Raw genomic sequence first — 14,929 nt, forward strand, 5'->3', positions numbered from 1 at the left:
TTCTAGTTTCCTTTGTGTGCCCTCGCACTTACATTCGGTTAGGTTTTTATGTTATGACTCGGGAAACGTTCAAGTATCGTTGTTTACAGACAATATTAATAGTTTTGTGCACACATTATAAACAATGCACGACAGAACCATAACTACATAAACAAAAAGAAGACAGTTGATTACCTATGACATATCACAGTGGCACGACCGATTTGGCCAAAGAGCACATTTGTTCAGAACCACTGACGAAGTCGAAGTGACTTTTCGGTTTTCTGTGATTGTGGGCTGAAGAGTGCGGAGTCATAAGTGATGTAGGGAAATCAGTTTTCTTCGTAAATTAGTACACGTGTCAGTCGTGTCACAGTTTATAATAGATGTCAATTATGACACTTGAATTGAGGCATTGTAAATACGCGTCTATTTACGAACTGTAGAAGAAGAGTAGACTGTAAGCCTTTTTCTAATTGGAGGCGATTGTGACTGTTGACTTCGGTAATATATGCTAACTAAAGAGGCCCTTGTGTTTAAATGCGTTATTGACAGTTATGTTGTGATATGACCTAGTGGCAGGAAACATTTATGTTAGTTATTAGCCGTCTCACATGCAACTTGCGTTTTGAAACCTTAAAAGTTTTGAACGTTAAAATCTCTTTACATCACTAGTGTATACACAGCACATATTTTGACAAACATTGTCATCTTAAGGCGTCTCAAAATTGCCGTTGAAACTGTTGTGTTTCTGCCCGTTAAGTTTAATTTTGGGGGTATGCCTATGTGTCCCTTGATGATGGGCAGCTCCACATATTGTGTCGTGTGTAACGCATAGACGTGGGAATATCCCAAAAATTGAACTTATGGACAGAAGCACAGGCGTTTCATCAGCAATTTTAGGGACATCTGAAGTGCCTGAAGATGACCAGTGTTGGTCGAAACGTGTAGTGTTCATACATCAGTGATGTAGAAGAGATTTTTAACGTTTAAAACTTTTCAAGGTTTTAAAAAGAAAGTTGCGTGTTAGACGGCTAATAACAGGAATAAATAAGTGATGTGCAACAGAATGCTGTGATACAATATTTTGCAGGTATTTGAATGCAATGACTTCGTTTGCAGGTAACCGAAAATTCATGCAACTGTAATGGAGAACGATATATTTGACTTTTCTGAACGTGATGGTGTGACACCCAATCCCATATCCCCAGGTTTCACCCCTTATCCTTCAGGCGATCATCCAGAAAGTGGACGAAAATGGTATAGGAAGGCAGCACACAGGTAAATCACTTTGTTGTTATTCTCTAATGAAAAGGGGCCTAAAGTTTATTTTTGTTATTGTACAGTTTAGTACCAACGCCGTTAATTGTAGACAAAGTCATAGCAATGTGCAGGTTGTGCCCCCCCCCACCAAATTTGATATAATATGACTGAATAGAACCAAACCAAACCAAAAAGGAGAAATGAGAGTTATGGATCCAGAAACCTCCTTTGAATGTGGCATGATGGGAAACCCAAACTGTATTTTACACTCTAAATGAAAACTATATTTTATGAAAATGTTACCCAAATGAAACCCAGAAATTTGATGTCTTTATTTTGCATAAATAAAAAGCTGAGCTACTATTCGTTGTGGTCCCTCCCAGCGATCATTTTGTATTTTCTTATATGTATGCATTGCTATATGATACAAGTTATATGTACCTGTGTGTGTGTGTGTGTATTGTTTTGTAGTGGGTAAAAGGCTCTGGAAAAAATTATGAATAAAAAAAATATTTTGTGTCCTTGCATTCATTGGAACAACAATACTGTATTACACAAGTGAAACAAAAATTTTAAGTGTGTGTGGTATTTATAACCTGATAATTTCTGTCTTCCTGCAGTTCATTTTGCAGCCTTTGCCATTTCATTCATCTTAATCTATCATGTTACTCATTGGACCGGTTCCATTGTAATTTATAATTGAGTATCTCTCTGAATTTGAACTGTCACCACAGAGCACAGGACTTGAAAGTATCAGCATAGCATTGAATGCTGCAATAGAGTGGTTATCACTTCCTGATATTCAGGAAGGTTCGAAGCATGGCCTGGAGATAGGCTATAGTGACAGGGTTTTCATGGTTGTCTGTTCCTTGGGGCAAATGCTGGGATAGAGCTTCAGAATGGGTCATAACCAGTTCTTTCCAGGCACTCTCTTATGAATTATTAATTAATTATTCTGTCATCATCATGAACTTCATAAGGTTAAGTTATTGAGAATTGTTCCTCTGAATTCCCAAGTGGTTTTCATCTCTTCATCATCTTTTTGGGTGTTGTTCAGTCCCTTCAAGTTTCATTGGAATATCAGTTGTGGAACACAGGTTCTTTTCACTATTTTGAGATGATATTTACAGTTCTGTTAGTATCCTTGTGTCTTGTCTATATTTGTAACTTCAAGCTTCAACTGATGTTAGAATTTCTTTAGTGGTATAATCATGTAAATCTTAATAATGATTTTAAAATACATGTTTTTGCCATGTCTAATGTCTGGGATTCCTTACTGTTTAGAGTCTAAGTGTTATGAATCTGTGTTGGTTTTGATGTGATGTTAACTTTACTTTCTAGACTAACCTCTTTCATAGTGTTCACTAGAGCTTTACCCTTCTGTATGGTATCTGTATTTTTGCCCAGGAAATTAACATTGCCAGCACAGACCACAAGCTGATGTGTCCTGTTCAGTTTGAATCCCTCCTTGCTTTCTCTAACCTTGTAATGGTATATTACAGAGCAAAGTTAAAAGTAGTAGGGTTAAAGCATTTCCTTGTTCTGAACTTTTCCAAGTTGGAAATATGAGACAAATATTTACTTATATGGTTTATACCATAGGTTTCATTTAACCTTCCTAACTGAATGAATCATGTTCTTTCATAGAGTCTATAAACAGCTGATGTACTGCCCCATTGTGCTCCAGTATCTGGCAAATGCAGAATATCGTATAAGTAGTTGATCTGTTACACCTTTAACAGATGTCCCCCATATTTAAAAAAATCACGAGTTAAACTATCCAAGCCTGGACTTTTCCTGTTTTTTTTTTTTTTAGAACATTTATCTGATCTTCTGTTCATATAGCTTATAAATGAGAATATTTATCTGATCTTCTGTTCATATAGCTTATAAAATATTCCCTCTTTCTGTAGTTCCATTTTCTGCATTGGTTTCTTGTATGTGAGAATCCTACAAGAATGTATAATATTTTGAAAAGTTCTGTCTTCTGGGATATAATGTGTAGCATATTGAAAGACCAAATACCTTGATTCTTATCACTTTATCACAGACTTTCTCTCATAATCAATTAAAGCTGTGTACATTTCTAGGTTTAACTCTCTTTTCTGTTACTTGTTTAATTATGTTTTAATGTTCATGGCCACCCTTTCCTCTATCCACTGTCATGTCCACTATAAGTAATTGTAATGTAATATTGAAACAGTTTAAGCAAATAGTTTGACTGTTTGATTTATTATGAGGTGAATCTTTGAGGGTAGATTTGTGAAGGCTGGGGAGATGATGCAATGTTATGCATTCAGTGCCTCTAACTCTGTATGTTTGTAAACATCTTTGTTCCATATTTCATGTTATTCATTAGGTACAGAATTGTGATACACTTGGAAATCCCATTTTTTTATGCATTCCTTGAATGAATTACATAAAATGAGTGCATAACCTTGCAACCGTGTCCATTCACGCTTTTCATCTCGGATACTACTGAATGGATTTAGATTGAATTTGGTACTGGAAGTCTACATCAGCAGTTTGGTGACTTCAGTTTCAGTTAAAATTCAGTTTAAGTTTAGAGTGAACCTTACCAGTTTTCTTAAAGAAGGAATGGAAGCCTATAGTACAGAAGTACGTGCATGGTACAAAATATGTATAACTTATACTGACATCTACATTTCCATTTGAAACATCTGTTAGTGCAGAATATACAGTTAAAAGTAATTTCTGGTTATGTGTGGTATGATGTCAGAGGTGGTATAGGCTTTGCAAAAATGTAAAGCAAATGAACAAATAGCGATACACTTTTGGAGTACACCTTTCCATATATTTGCATGATGTTGAATGAGAGTCTAATGCTTTATTGCTGGCAGTCCCTTTAGTCCACATACACTTAATTTCTTTCTTTGCAAGTACTAAATTCACACCATTGGTATAGCATTTCAGGATTCTGAAGGATTAGACCTTTTATGGCTAACATTAATAGTAGATGTTTATGACATGTCACAATCTAAACTCAAGGGACACTGCATTGAGTGATGCAAGCATTGTTTTCACTGTGCAAATATATTGTCAATACTGTAATAATGACGGGAGTTGGAAGTACCAGTACATCCATTTCCATGCTTCTCATACCAGTTTTCAGGAACACAGATAAATTAGTATGTATAGCCCATAACTGAACTGGGGGATAGAAACACTGTTGCTACCAGGACATATTCTGAGGGAGGATAGCCATAAAACTTGCTCACAGACTTACTGTTTACAAATATTTTTACTGATCACTGTTGATGATGTATTTAGGATGAGAGAGTTATCTTTATTGTTTTTAAAAGAGCCTGGGGGGCAGGGGATGCCAGCCCCCCCTCCCTCTGACCCCAATTAATAGACATGCAGATCATGATAAGTGGAAATATATTTTCACTTCAGCTTTACACTTAGATTATATTTTTGCCAGGTAACCCTAAAATAAAAAATGTTAAGTAAAGAAAATGAATGCAATTGAGGATTTTGTTTGTTGATGACAAGAGTAAGCTTGTAAGATTTGAGGCTTTCACGGCGGTGACTATGAAGAAAGCAGTCTTCTGGGATTTGGCACCGTGTATATGTGGTGTTAACCGACGTTTCGGAGGAACGTATCGCCCCCATCTTCAGGGTAGAAGAAAAAGTATAAGAATTCTGCAAGCGACAACAGTCTGCTTTACCGTTTCTCACGGTGTTGTCGCTTGCAGAATTCTTATACTTTTTCTTCTACCCTGAAGATGGGGGCGATACGTTCCTCCGAAACGTCGGTTAACACCACATATACACGGTGCCAAATCCCAGAAGACTGCTTTCTTCAAGAGTAAGCTTATTTCTTACTTGACTTTCTCAAGGATTTTGTGGGAGTAAAACACCCTACCATGTACTATTCCAAAATCCTGTTTTAGACAGTTATTTTGAACTTAGGTGGGTTAGTAAAGTTCTGGAAAGGGAACTCTGTTGCTTCGGAACCCTGATGCAAACTGCTTTTTATCTTTGCCAGCCTGTTCCTGCAGTTACCCTACATGCATTTTAACAAGCATTGCACATATGTTAGAGATGCGGGAACAGGTGTGAAATGAATGCACAGACAATTTTAACTTTCCTAACAGTGCTTGAAAGAATTCATGGAATTTAAAACTTGTGTAATAGTAACTTCATCAAATGATTTGATATACATATATTGAAAAGTAACCATTGTCACAATTTACATTTACAATAATTTATTGAGACGATCAGAATTGATCCCAACTATGCCACATTTACATCTGAGATACGTTTAGTATGTTCAGTGTTCCAGGTGATGATGTGAATCTGTTGGGAGATAACATAGATATCATAAAGAAAAACAAAAGAAACTTAATTGACACAAGTAATTTGGTTGGTCTAGAAGTAAACACAGGGAAAACCAAGTATATGTTGTTAAGCACCAGAATGCAGGGCAGAATCATGACATAAAGACAGCTAACAAGTGCTTTGAAAATATGGCACAGTTCAGATATTTGGTAACGACCACAACTAATCAAAATTTGATTCAGGAGGAAATTAAGAGGAAATTGAATTTGGGTAATGCTTGCTACCGTTCAGTCCAGAACCTTTTGTCTTCTCATCTGCTGCCTAAAAACGTAAAAATTGGAATATACAAAACTGTAATTTTGCCTGTGGTTTTGTATGGGTGTGAAACTTGGTCTCTTATATTAAGGGAGGAAGATAGACTCAGGGTGCTGAGGAGAATATATTGACCGAAGATAGGTGAAATAATGGGAGACTGGAGAAAACTGCATAATGAGGAGCTTCATAATTTGTACTCTTTGCCAAGTGTAATTAGAATGATCGAATCAAGGAGGATGAGATGGGCAGGGCACTGGAATGAAAGTGGTAGAAGAGGAATTGCATATAGGATATTAATGGGAAAGCCAGAAGGAAAGAGACCACCATGAAGACCGAAACATAGGTGGATGAATAATATTAAAATGGATCATAGAGAAATTGAATCCATTGGTATGGACTGAATTGATCTGGCTGGAGGGCTCTTGTGAACAAAGTAATGAACTTTCGGGTTTCATAAAATCCTGGGAAGTTCTTCAGTAGCTGCACAGTTTGTGGCTTTTCAAGAAGGGCTCAGCTCCTTGAAGTTAGTTAGTTGTTTCATGAATGGCTGTGCTGCCACCCTTGTTTGATTTGGTTTAATTACATTGACATATTTTGTACTATTTTCTATTTTCAGTATTAATGGTAGCACTCATGATCAAACCCATAACCCTGTCAGTACTGAACTTACATGATCCCTGTCATTGCCACTCCTCTGAAAAGAACATAGCGTAACTACAACTAATGAGAAGACGTGAGCAAAACCAATTCCAAAAAAGTTATGGATATTGTGTGTACCTCACACATAATTCAGCATACTATAAAGATGTATTGGGGAGTGAATATGTATAGCTCACATATTCTTAACTATGGCTCTTGATGGATGTGTTGGCCATATTGGCAAAGTTACTTGTGAAGAGATATTAGTTTGAAGATTGACTGATTTTGAATTTTAAAGGTTGAATAATAATTGGTTTAGTATGAGTCAGTTATGAAATATTGTGATTGAGATTAGGTCTTTCTGACAGACCCAGCAGAGTAGGTTCCTCTTGCCCTTTTGTCTGAGGACAGAAACAGATTCAATTTCTGAAACCTTGTGTTCTGAGTACCAGAGAGTGGCCAAAGTCGAAAAATTCATTATCTTTATTGATATCTCTAAACATGACTGATGAAATTGTCTATGCAACCATGTTGTAGTACAGTCTTCTTTATCAGTTGGTTGCTGTATCTTATCGTTTATGCAACATAGCATTTAACATTTAAATGATTATTTTTGGTATTGAATCACATGAACTTTCTTTATATTTACAATAAAAGTTACAAATGTTTGTCAGAATTAGTTACCATCATTATGCATAACTATACTTCTTCTTTAACAGAAAAAAAACAAATGCCAATTGCTGGTATGTTGCAGATAAAAATATAAATCTGAATTTGCAAAGTTATTCACACTACATGTACATAATTATATGTAAAAAAAAAGTAAAGCTATACCTGTAACAGGCCGTGGAGGCCCATAGGGTTGTGACATCAAGTCTGCCACATTCTCTAGACATTCGGCTCACAGCGGTGAAGTCAGCCTGTATGTCCTTTTATTAAACTATTCACAATGATATAACAAATATTGGAGCCTTCAATTATTTGAGTTTTATATGTTATATTAATTGAACCGGTTCTTATAATGAATCGTTGTGAGAAGATTAATATAGTTAGATTTAAGCATAGTATGAATTAGGGTTTATACTCAGGCAACCAGAATTGAAATATACCTAATAGCTTTCAGTGTAGACTCCCATTGTCAATTTGGTCGAAATATGTTCAGTAGTTTCTGAAGTTAAAAATGGACAGATGCACCCACGATTTTTTCATTAAGCGTTAATTTGATGTATTTTGTGGAATGATACATTAAGAACTTATAATTCTGATCTTCATTTCGCAGTACTGCAGCGAGATATGAGTAAGCGAATGAAAAACAGCCAGTTTTTGTTGATATTTGGACCCACGACTCACTATCTCGCACCGTGTTTACTGATACCGTTATGGTGACCCGTGAAGTCTTGTGACCTGTGATAAACTGAGTCTTTGCAACACGAAAACTTTTATGTTGCCGTGAGTGTGTTTGCACACAGTAGTTGTACATCCGGCAGCCGAGTGGTAGTACATAATGCCGGAATTAAGTGCGACGAAGTCCGAAGTTAAGAAGAGACTCGTACCTTTGGTGACTGCTGCCGGCAGTGGTGCGAGTCGGAATAACCCCAGGAGGTTACGATTTGCAACTGAATCGCCACACACATTGAACGTTCCGTTCAGTTTTGGTCTGCGGTTCCCTTCTCTTCCATTGACACGTAATGATCGATCAGAGAATGATCTGGACAGTTTCGCTGAAGGAGTGACTTCGGTGGAACACAGCTGGATTGATGATCGAGAGTTATCACACAGGTATGCAGAAAGAAATCCTTCCGAAACTTAAATATGAAAAGAATGTGGTGAAAGTCCTGTTATGCTTCGATGAGCATGTCAGAAATAGTAAGTAAAAGCACATTTTCTGTTTGATAAGCCAAGCTCTTTTTCATGAAACTCCTCAGTATGACAAGCACTCGTGTTTTGTAGGGGATGAAAGGCACCAGGACACCAGAATTGGGTTTCGGAAACTATTTCTAAGGTTGAAAGTCATTAGAATTGAATGAAGGTTTAAAGGTTTAGATATTCATAGTAACGAGAAGTCCCTTTGCGGCATTACTGTTTTGATTCGTGAGTCGTGATATCGCAGTAAAGTGTCTACAGAGTTTAAATCCTGTTTGGAATTTTCTCTTCGCCTGCACATGACAGACCCTGGGGCCAACCCAGTCTCCTATTCATTCAGTACCTGTAATATTGCAGTGCGGCTTTGAGTGTTTTCACGATATGGTAGTTTGACACGGGTAGATCAAACGTTACCTTTTGGATCGTGGAGTGTTAAGTAGTGGTCTGTCGACTGCAACAGTTAAGTTTCGAAAGCAGTAGACTAGGGATCTTATGTAAGGAATTAAAAAGTGTAGTGAGTAAGATTCTTGGTAACCGAGAATTTTTATGATATCCCCCCCCCCAAGAATAAGACAATAGACTAAGGTAAAGTTTGTCAAGTCATATATTTTAATACAGAGTCAATGGACGGGTGTGCGTATAGAAGGGTAATGATGGGTCTGTTATGTGTGAATGAATATAATGGGAACTTTTCTGAGCTGGGGCTGTCATGCCTTTGTGACGACAGTGCTGAAATTCAACAGCAGCAAGGAATTTCCCGCCCACCTGAACTACTGTCTTCTGCCAAAGAAAGGGCCCGTACGATGGATGGTTGATAGTGTCACTGTAGTACGCATATACAGGGCGTGTCTTCTGAAACGCAACTCCTACTGTACTCCCACGTAAACAGAACAGTTACTCGACACCCGCGAAGTACCGATCTGTTTATGTCATACATAAATAGTCAAATAAACGCTTAGTTGCCTTTCCTCGGCTTATCAAGATCAGTGTTAACCAGTTTTTGTTTTATAAATCCTCATAGGGGGTCGTGTGGTAAAACGATCCTGACAGTGGAACAGTGTGTGTGCATAATGAACGTTATTTTTCTGAAAAGGCCTCTGTTACGTGTCAGAAAGTTTTTCGTAAACGATATCCAGATGAGCCACCAAATACAGGGTGGAGCAGGGGAAACGCATGTTTTTTCACATAACAATAACCTTGTTGATTTTTCAAGATAAATCCTTTTTAATTACATAAAAAAGAAGGTATTTTAATGCATTTTTTAACTTACATTACGTACGTAAAATAATGTCAGTCAGATGACGTCTTTCTTGCTGGACACACATTTGGAGCCTCTCCTCAAAATTCTGCATCGCATTCTCCAACATGTCTTCCGGCACAGCTGCCATTTCTTGACGAATGGAGAGTTTCACCTCTTGGGTCGTTCGTGGTCTGTTCGTGTACACTTGCTGTGAGGTATCCCCACAAAAAAGGGTCACAAACCGACAGATCAGGGGAGAGCGGGGGCCAAGAAGCATCACCAAGACGGGAGATCACATGTTGGGGGAACTTCCATCGATGCTCTCGCCGTGTGAGCTGTGGCACCATCCTGCTGGAACCACATTTGTCTCATGTTTATCCGACGCCTTTGGAGTTCTGGATGCAGGAAGTTGTTTAACATGTCGATGTAGGGCGCCGAAGTCATTGTAACTGCAGTCTCCCCTTCTTCAAAAAAGTAAGGACAAACGATCTCTAACTTATCGGTTTGTGACTTTTTTTTTTTNTCTTTTTGTGTAATTAAAAAGGTTTTATCTTGAAAATCAACAAAGTTATTGTTATATGAAAAACATGCGTTTCCTCTGCTCCACTCTGTATATCGACTCTGTGGCGCCCGGTTCAGAAGTTTCGAGAATATGGCAGCGTATTTAATCGCCATCATGCTCGTCGGAGCACAATTTTAACTGAGAGCGCGTACAAGATGTCCGGTATAGTCTACTACAGTCACCAAGCAAGTCTTTAAGGAAACTTTGCATAATAAAAAAAGTCTTTAAAGTCAGCTCATAGAGCAAAAAAAAAAACTACCGTATTCACGTTATGCAAGAATTGCGCCCCACAGACTTTATTGCGCGAATGCGGTATTGGAAGTGGTTCCAAAATTTCATACATGACGACTTCGGCCATCCTTTAGTTTTCCGAACGTAACACACAGCTTTTCGGAAGTCATATCTGTTTCTGTCGTCAGGTGGAAAGATGTTCAGGCACTTATTTGGGTTCCGTAGAAAGAGCTAATTTCAGTTACTGGTGTGAGAATAAAATACCATCGTCAGAACCGTTTGAGAATTTATAGGAGTGTTGGTGCATGTTTTTCCTTATGACAGAATGCTTATATTTTCAATGTTTTTCTAACATTACTGGATAAGACCGTCATAGTGAACAGTTAAGAGCATATTGTGTCTACACGTACCTGCAAACAGTGGAAAACAACCAGCAAATAATTGTATCCAGATGTGACTGACATGTACGTACATACTGTTATTTTTCCATCGCTTACATTGTTTTTAAATGAATAAGAAAGCGTTTGCATTAATCTGTTGTGAGCGTGGAAGAAGAAACGTGATTAAGCTCACATTCGTCATGTATGGTGGCATGTTTCACAGAAGATTTTGAACTGAATGTGACGTTCGCGATATCAAAGGTCATGTATGTCTTTGTGATAAGTGTTGGGGCTGTAGGATTTGCTCTCGTAGTTTGTCAGTGCAGTTGGTAGTACATGTTATAATCTTGTATAGATGGCTTAATATTTTTAGAATGCTCTGTGGTCTAGTGGTCAGAGTTCCTGGCTGCAGATCCAGAGGTTCCGGGTTCGATTCCCGGCGCTACCAGATTTTTTCTGAGAAGTAGTGGGTGTGGAACGGGGTCCACTCAGCCTCGTGAGGATAAGTGAGGAACTATTTCAAGCAAATAGCGGCTCCGGTCTAGAAAACCGAGATTAACGGCCGTGGGGAACCGTTGCCCTGACCGCATGACATCATCTATCCGCTAAAGTTGGCACTAACTTCACCGACAAGCGGCGGTCGCTGGGTCGGTATAGTTCGCTTGCGGACTACAGGCCACGTAGTATATGTAACTGCAAATGAATGGGTAGGTTAAATTCAACTTCGACTAGAAAAACCATGTAATCTTCATAAATAATCATATGTTGGTTGACTTATACATACATGAAAAAGGTATAATAATAATAATAATAATAATAATAATAATAATAATAATAATAATAAAAGAAAAATAACCAATATTTTTCCGTTTACTTCGAAATAAACCACGACCGCTTCCTTCCCAGTTCTTTCCGTCGCAAGTTAATTGCATCTCTTTCGAGGCTACATAAATCAGCTGTTTGTATGTTGTTCTGAAATAACCAACGGTTAATATACTTGCATTCCTTGCATTAGTCAAAGAACTGCCGCAGATGCCTGCATGAGGTCGTTCATACCGATGTATAATTGTACGCTGTTGGCATTTGTTGCTAAGTCAGCAGTCTTCTTGCATCAGAAAGAGCAAGTAAATAAATACAGACAATTGTATACGTTCTTTGGCCATGTTGATAAAATTCACGCATATTTCAGAGGTTGCCTGAGAGACTTCGAAAAGCACTTGCTTCGGGTGTGCCTTCATGTGGTATTGAGTTTTATGCGATAACGGTCGAATGTAGTTAATTTTGGTCCGTCCAGGGAGTCATACCGACTGTGTATAGGATTAGGGAACTAAAAAAACGGCCAAGGACTATAGAGCCATAGAGAGATAGATCAGTGCTGTATTACCCCTGGTCCGATCGGACTTTTACGATTTTATAAAAAAATGACTCATCGTATGAAAAAGTGGTACGCACCGTGAGTCGATAAAATTTTGATTTGAAACATTTTTTCGGTGTGATGTGAAATACAAAAGAAAACATTTGTTTGACGAAGCAATTATTTCTGTTGTGTGATTAGCTTCAAAATAATGGTTGGACTTCAAGTGCAGTGCAGTACACAAAATTGCAAAGAATGCATTTTAAGTGCACCTCCATGCCTGTTAGTTATTGTGGAGAATATGAATGATATGAATGAATATTCCTTAGTGTTCTCAGGTTGTTTTGAAGCTGGTTCCGTCATTGTTTTAACAGCTGCAACAAACACAGCCGGATGTTACATATAAATGTATCTGTGATCATATCCTTTTGGATTTCTCTAACTTTTTCTGGGGGAGACGAGGGCCACCGACGTTTCGGAGGAACGTATTTCCTCCTTCGGGATAGAAGAATGAGCCAAATAAACCATCAGCTTCATAGTCACTGGCTGCTCTGGAAATCTAGAATCCAGCATGGGCACAGTATCATACACAGCTGAAACACTTTTCTTTGTCTGGTAACGTGTACTATCCTTGTAGTTCTATTAGTACAATAGACAACGAAGGTCGGCAAGTCTGTGTTTTCATACACTTGAGTGTGCACTTAGTCCTCACCCAGGTATCAGTATGTAAACTGTGTACATGTGTCGCATTACGGAATGAAATACCATTACGAAAATAACCATTCAGAAACACCTGTTGTGATCGCGATTTGGATACAAATAGGCGCCAGAAGCACAGGAAATGAAAGTTTGCTCCTAGCCAGTGTTGTTTCTGTTTCTAGGTTTATTGAACATTACTGAGTCAGCTGCCTGACTTACGTGTAGATGGGAGTGTAATATTACGATAAGTTTTAAGTAAGTACCCTTCGGATATAGGAGCTGGGATAGCGTAGTCAGTATAGTGACTGGCTACGGGCTGGAGGACCGAGGGGTCGGAGTTCGAGGCCCTTTAGGGTCAAGAATTTTCTCTTCTCCATATCGTCCAGATAGGCTCTGGGTTCTACCCAGCCTCCTATCTAATGGGTACTGGGGGCTCTTTCCCCGGGGTTAAAGCGGCCGGGGCTTGAAGCTGACCACTCACCTGCAGCTAGGGGCGAGGTTAGAAAATATGGATCTATACATCCACCCCCCATACACCTTCATGACGTAGTGCTTAATTAGTTAAGCACAGGAAAACTGGGCGTTGCCTACGCGGTCCGCGACATAGGACTTAAAAAAGAAGAGAATTGGGGCAACCAGTTCGGCTGAGCTCTGCAAGGGAGGCCGAGAAGAGATGGCGCTATAGTTCAGTCAGTTTAGAGTTGAGTTCTGCACGGGAAGCTGTGAAGATAGAACCTCAACTCGTGAAGCTGAAGAATCCCCGCTGTTAAAGCCGTTGCCAGAGAACGCCTGGTGAAGACATAGCAGGCTGGAAACGGCTGAGCAAGTGCTATGGTGATTTGTAAAGTGTGGAAATCGGCAATAGCGCTGTAATTACTTGTAGTTCCAATTGGTGTGTATAAGTAGTCAGTAAATCCATTCACCACTTCATACCCCGTCTGTAGTGATACACACAAATCTTGACATCTTGTGTGAGAAGTTGTCGGATTGGAAACTACATTGGAATTTGAGCGTTATATCTCCATACTACAAAAATGGAAAAGAGAACGGAACTCGTGAAAGTCATGCAAACAACTATGGGGACACAAACAGATTTTCTGGCCCCTCGGATGGATGCCAACCAAGCAGAAATAAGAACCATTCACACAAAAACGGACGCCAATTTAAGGGAAGTGAAAGAAGAAGTGATGTCCAGAATGGACTTCCAGCAAGCGAAAGAGAAGGCCTGTCTAGTGAAGACGGAAGCCACGAATTTGGAGGAAAATTCAGACGAACTAGAGTCCGAGGCTGTGCATGAGGAGGTTCCTAATGAAGAGCCCCCCATGAAAAATTTTGGAGCACTGAATGAGCGTTATATGGACCGATATCTAGCCGTAAGGCACCGCGGTAAACCGAAGGAACAGACGATGATGGGTCCCGGAAGAAGTTCGCCTCCCCGACAGTGCTGTAATTACTTGTATTTCCGAGTGGCGTGTATAAGTGGTCAATTCAGCTATTCACCAGTCCATACCCCGTCTATAGTCACACGCACAAATCGTGACAATATGGAGATATAAATATAACTGTAGGCGAGAAATGGATTAGCTTGTGCTAGTTCCACTAGAAAACGTCTTTAACGGGTTAAGAAGTCAAGAAATTTAATTAATATTAACAGCTTTAAGGAATCAGTGAATATATTTGTAGATTAATAGAATAGGATTCTACCCCTTCTGTTGACGAGCTTGAGTTTCAGTGTTTGCAGTTCATACAGATAATGAATTTTACGTATCTTACTGCTTTACAGAGCTGGATATATCGAGGCTCTTTTCTCGGAGGCCAACTGTTGTACGTAATATCAGAGCATTCAAGAATTGTATCCCAAAACAGTTATAAACGGAATAGCTAACATTTTAATTTTCTTCTGCAGAGTTATCATTTCGTTTCGAATTGATTTTCTTGCCTCTTTGTCTTCAGATAATTCTTCAGTGTTTAGATGGTAAAGCGACGAGGCCAAGGACTGGATGGCCGAGGAGTCGGGGTTCAGTTCTCATTAGGGGCAACGTCCATACCAGCTCTGGATAACATCCTGCCTCGTGTGGATTAGTTACCGGGGGTAAAGC

At 39.0% G+C, this 14,929-nt stretch overlaps 1 protein-coding gene across 3 annotated transcripts in view; it reads left to right on the forward strand.

Annotated features, from left to right (window-relative positions):
* Positions 1–107: 107 nt before the first annotated feature.
* Positions 108–14,929, forward strand: part of LOC111874812 (cytosolic purine 5'-nucleotidase) — a 73,097-nt gene continuing 58,275 nt past the window's right edge. For 2 of the 3 annotated variants that reach the window (XM_033755606.1, XM_033755605.1), the window contains exons 1-2: positions 1,172–1,260; positions 7,781–8,280. In XM_033755606.1, the coding sequence (XP_033611497.1) occupies positions 8,006–8,280 (275 nt within the window). In that variant the 5' untranslated portion in view covers positions 1,172–1,260; positions 7,781–8,005. Of the gene's footprint in view, positions 484–1,101; positions 1,261–7,780; positions 8,281–14,929 lie in introns of those variants that run through there. The other variant, XM_033755607.1, reaches the window with a different exon arrangement.

Source organism: Cryptotermes secundus, unplaced genomic scaffold (genome assembly GCF_002891405.2).
Source record: "Cryptotermes secundus unplaced genomic scaffold, Csec_1.0 scaffold27, whole genome shotgun sequence".
Classification (NCBI taxonomy): Eukaryota; Metazoa; Arthropoda; class Insecta; order Blattodea; family Kalotermitidae; genus Cryptotermes; species Cryptotermes secundus.